The sequence below is a fragment of the Wasmannia auropunctata genome, unplaced genomic scaffold, assembly GCF_000956235.1.
Source record: "Wasmannia auropunctata unplaced genomic scaffold, wasmannia.A_1.0 LD335982.1, whole genome shotgun sequence".
Lineage (NCBI taxonomy): Eukaryota > Metazoa > Arthropoda > Insecta > Hymenoptera > Formicidae > Wasmannia > Wasmannia auropunctata.
The window spans coordinates 34,722-38,362 of NW_012026908.1; the positions used below are offsets into that span (position 1 = coordinate 34,722).

A 3,641-nucleotide genomic window follows, 5' to 3' on the forward strand; every position below is an offset into this window, starting at 1 on the left:
TACTTCTAAAAACTTGTATTATTAAAGCCTTAAAACGAATTTTTTGTTACTTTTATTATTTTCCTAAAAAAAATTCCCAAAGTTACCGATTGATTTTTAGGCGATCAAGGTGGTGTAACCCCTTAAACAAAATAGTGCATTATCTGCGGTAAATACGTGTTACTATTGCAAATATATCTGTATTTGACAAAGTAAAAATCTACTTATTCAGTTTATTAGTAAAATAATTTGAAGATCACAAAAATACATGCAACAGTTTGGACAATTTAATATTTTTATTATCAAATTTTTTTCTTTTCTATATATATTTTTCTTTTCTTTTCTATACATATAAATATGACAAATGATTCGACTGTGATAAACATTAAATATGTTTTGTTAGCAAATCTTTTTCCTTCGTGCAAGGTAAACTTTATAATTACAATTTTCTATGAAGCAATTATTTACAGTTATCGAATCGAGAAAGCTATGAGGATAAATATGCAGGAAAATGTCAGCCTGAAAGATGAGTTAATAATTTATAAAGAAATAATTTATGCCGTAGATATTCATCGTAAAGCTATCAAGTTGGTATTTATTTGATAATATTTTAATAAAATATGCAAAATACATGAATCATTGAATGATTTTGTTCGAAGGTTCTCCGAATTTATATTGTCCAGCTTTCAGGGGTCGCATTTCTGTTTAATAATGGTTGGTGTGGTTTGTTTGAGTCTCAATCTTTACGGGGTGAGTTCTTCTCTTGTCATGTCTGTCATATCGTGACATTTTACGGTATAAAATTTTATAAGAAAATTTTTATTAAAAATTTGTACAATCTTAATATTCTTCAATTGCCATATATATCCAAATTGAATACACAAGCCTAGGTTCAGGATGTCATCATATTAATTTTAGTATTAATTTAACACATATTTCCTACTTACTATCATCTCCTCGCTAGAAATAATTAATCGAATCGACATCGAGTGACGTCGATGGCATTAGCGTCAATTGACGTCGATTCCTATTTCTGGCTGGGCTGTATATGAACCGAGAACACTTTGCGTATGATATATTATGAATTCCAGAGAAGTCTGTCAATTTTATCGAAGACATTGATTGAAAAACATATTTTAATGTAAAAAATTTAATCAAAATTATATGAAAAATAATGGTGTGGCACCAGCAAATTATTATAGCGATTATAAAAAATGCTCGTGCAACAGTCAAAAATTTCATTCAATTTAATTAATATCTGAATTGAAAGATCTTTTTGTAACTTTGTCTATTTTGATTAATAATAATAAGATGTATATATACATGAAACATTGACTAGGACATTTTATTGTTAGATTTCTGTGACTGCGTCACTTGGAAACGACATCGAGCAATGTTTAGTACACCTCACGATTGTATCTATCATTTTTATATACATGTTCTTAGCCAATTACGCTGGACAAGAAGTTATCGATCATAATGACAACGTGTATTCCACCGCGTAAGAAAGACTGTTGTCCCCGCAAATGTGTATCTCGATAAATCTCTTATGATTCTCTCGTTTAATGAAAATAAATCTTAAAGCGCATACTCGTATGCTGAATGTTGCCACATCATTTCCGATCAGTTTGTTGTCTAGCCATTCGTACTTTGTAGGTACAACATTCGGTGGTACGTAGCGCCTTTGCATGTGCAGAGGTTGATACTGTTTCTCTTGCAAAGGGGCAGCAAAGCTGTCAGCCTGAACCTCGGCGGGATGTTCGTAATGTCTCTGGAGCTTTTCGCCACGGTAAAAATCATATGTCGCGTGTGTAACGTGTTACGGATACGTATACGTGGTATGCACGATGCGCGACAGAGGCAACGCAACACAAGATACCATATTTTTCATTCCAGCTAACAAAGGCATCGATATCGTACTTTACCGTTGTGTATTCTATGCAGCAGTAATGCGAGAGTCTTATCATCCGACAGTATAATATAATTTGCAGTAAAGTAGGTGAGTGAAAAAGAAGCGACAACCCAATTTTTTCATTTCTATTATATTTACATCCTTGTTGGAGATACGTAGATAGTTGAGGACATAATGCTTCTTTGCCTTTTTTTAATTGTAATCTATGTTATTTGGTAACATTTGTGAGAAATATCAATAGATTCTAGATGTTAAACTGATTATGAAACAAGATATTTTCATCATTCGAGTAATTTTTAAGTAAACAAAAAGTTTGATAAATTGGCTATATTCAATTTATCAAACTAACTCAGATTGCTGAAATCTGTTTTTATTGATTGTGTTCACATTTTTAGATTAAATTTAAGGATAAAATAAAATTCACTGTCAACGCGAAAGCTAGAGTTCTATCGAATCTGAGCCTAAAAGTTGAAACGATGAATGAGCCTACCAGCAGTGTGTTAAACGATTATGTACATCGTTGTATAATGAAGCTAAATGAGTTACATAATAATGCCCTTGATAGCGTTGATTGTATTTTCTATATGTTGCACTTTATGGTCAAATAACTTACAAATTCACATAATTATTTAATTTTGAATAACAAATGTCTATCTATTTTTAAGATTATATTATTTTGAAGTCTATATTGTGTAATATTTCAAGAAATAAATAAATATATCTGTTTAAGTGTGTGTTTTTTAATAGATCTAACAACCAAAATATTTTTAACTTTAGATATTACAAATGTGGAGAACAGTTGCAATTTAGAATGTAATACAATTTGTAAATTTTCGTTATCTTTTTCATCTATTTTTGCGATAATTGCATAGCTGATGTTTATACATAGATACGACTGAGGAATCAATGTTCTGTTTAACAAACAAACGTATCGTGCAAATAGTAAGGTCGAGTGAGAAAGGACAACGAACAACTACGTTTACGTCGACTTCCATCAGGAAGTCATTTCGTGTGAGTGTTTTTCTGCGAGCAATAGACATTCGTTGAATTCCTTTTGGCGCCAAGCGAGTCGCTTAATCTCTTTTCTCTTTTCTATAATATGAGTGTGTTCCGATCTTACGGTGATATTTCGTACCGTTTATTTTATAATAAATCAGATCTTTCACTTTAGAGTTTAAATGAGAAGTTATAGAATTTTTAATTCGGAGGAAATAATGTGACTGTCTATTTATATATACTAGTATATATATTGTCACGTGCTTGGCAAGTTCGCGCTCGCGCGGATAAAAAACGAGATGGGAATTTATTTTAAGGAGAGAAGGTGTAAGCCCTCGTAATTATATCCCTCCAGCGATTGACGGGGAATCGCAACGCGAAAGTTGGGCGCCAAACGTGCTCGATGGTCACTCGCGAAATTCGAAGTCGTCGCGACAAAGTCGCGTGCACGAAACATTACCCGAAATTCACGAACTCCGGAGCTCTTCCCGAGGGAGCTCTTCCCGAAAAAGTAGGTTCGGTCAAATTTACGTTTTCTCAGTCGATTATGTCTATACAGTCGTTGCAATCGAAGTTTATACGGTGACCATAAAAACGTAAATTTGATCGATCCTGCTTTTTCGCGATCAATGTCAGACCATGAAATCCGAGGATATATGCTCGCAGATGCTGCAATTAAAGATTTGGAAATACCCTATACAAGCAATGGAGCGTCACATTAAAATAGTCACCGAGATAGCACATCGTGTGTCCC

General features: G+C 33.0%; 1 protein-coding gene across 1 annotated transcript in view; it reads left to right on the forward strand.

The window, feature by feature from the left end:
• LOC105454567 (odorant receptor coreceptor-like) overlaps window positions 1-3,131 on the forward strand; it is a 5,769-nt gene extending 2,638 nt beyond the window's left edge. The window contains exons 3-7 of the mRNA XM_011697242.1: window positions 450-566; window positions 639-729; window positions 1,335-1,480; window positions 1,636-1,768; window positions 1,876-3,131. Of these exons, the coding sequence (XP_011695544.1) occupies window positions 450-566; window positions 639-729; window positions 1,335-1,480; window positions 1,636-1,768; window positions 1,876-1,929 (541 nt within the window). The 3' untranslated portion in view covers window positions 1,930-3,131. The remainder of the gene's footprint in view (window positions 1-449; window positions 567-638; window positions 730-1,334; window positions 1,481-1,635; window positions 1,769-1,875) is intronic.
• Window positions 3,132-3,641: the final 510 nt, after the last annotated feature.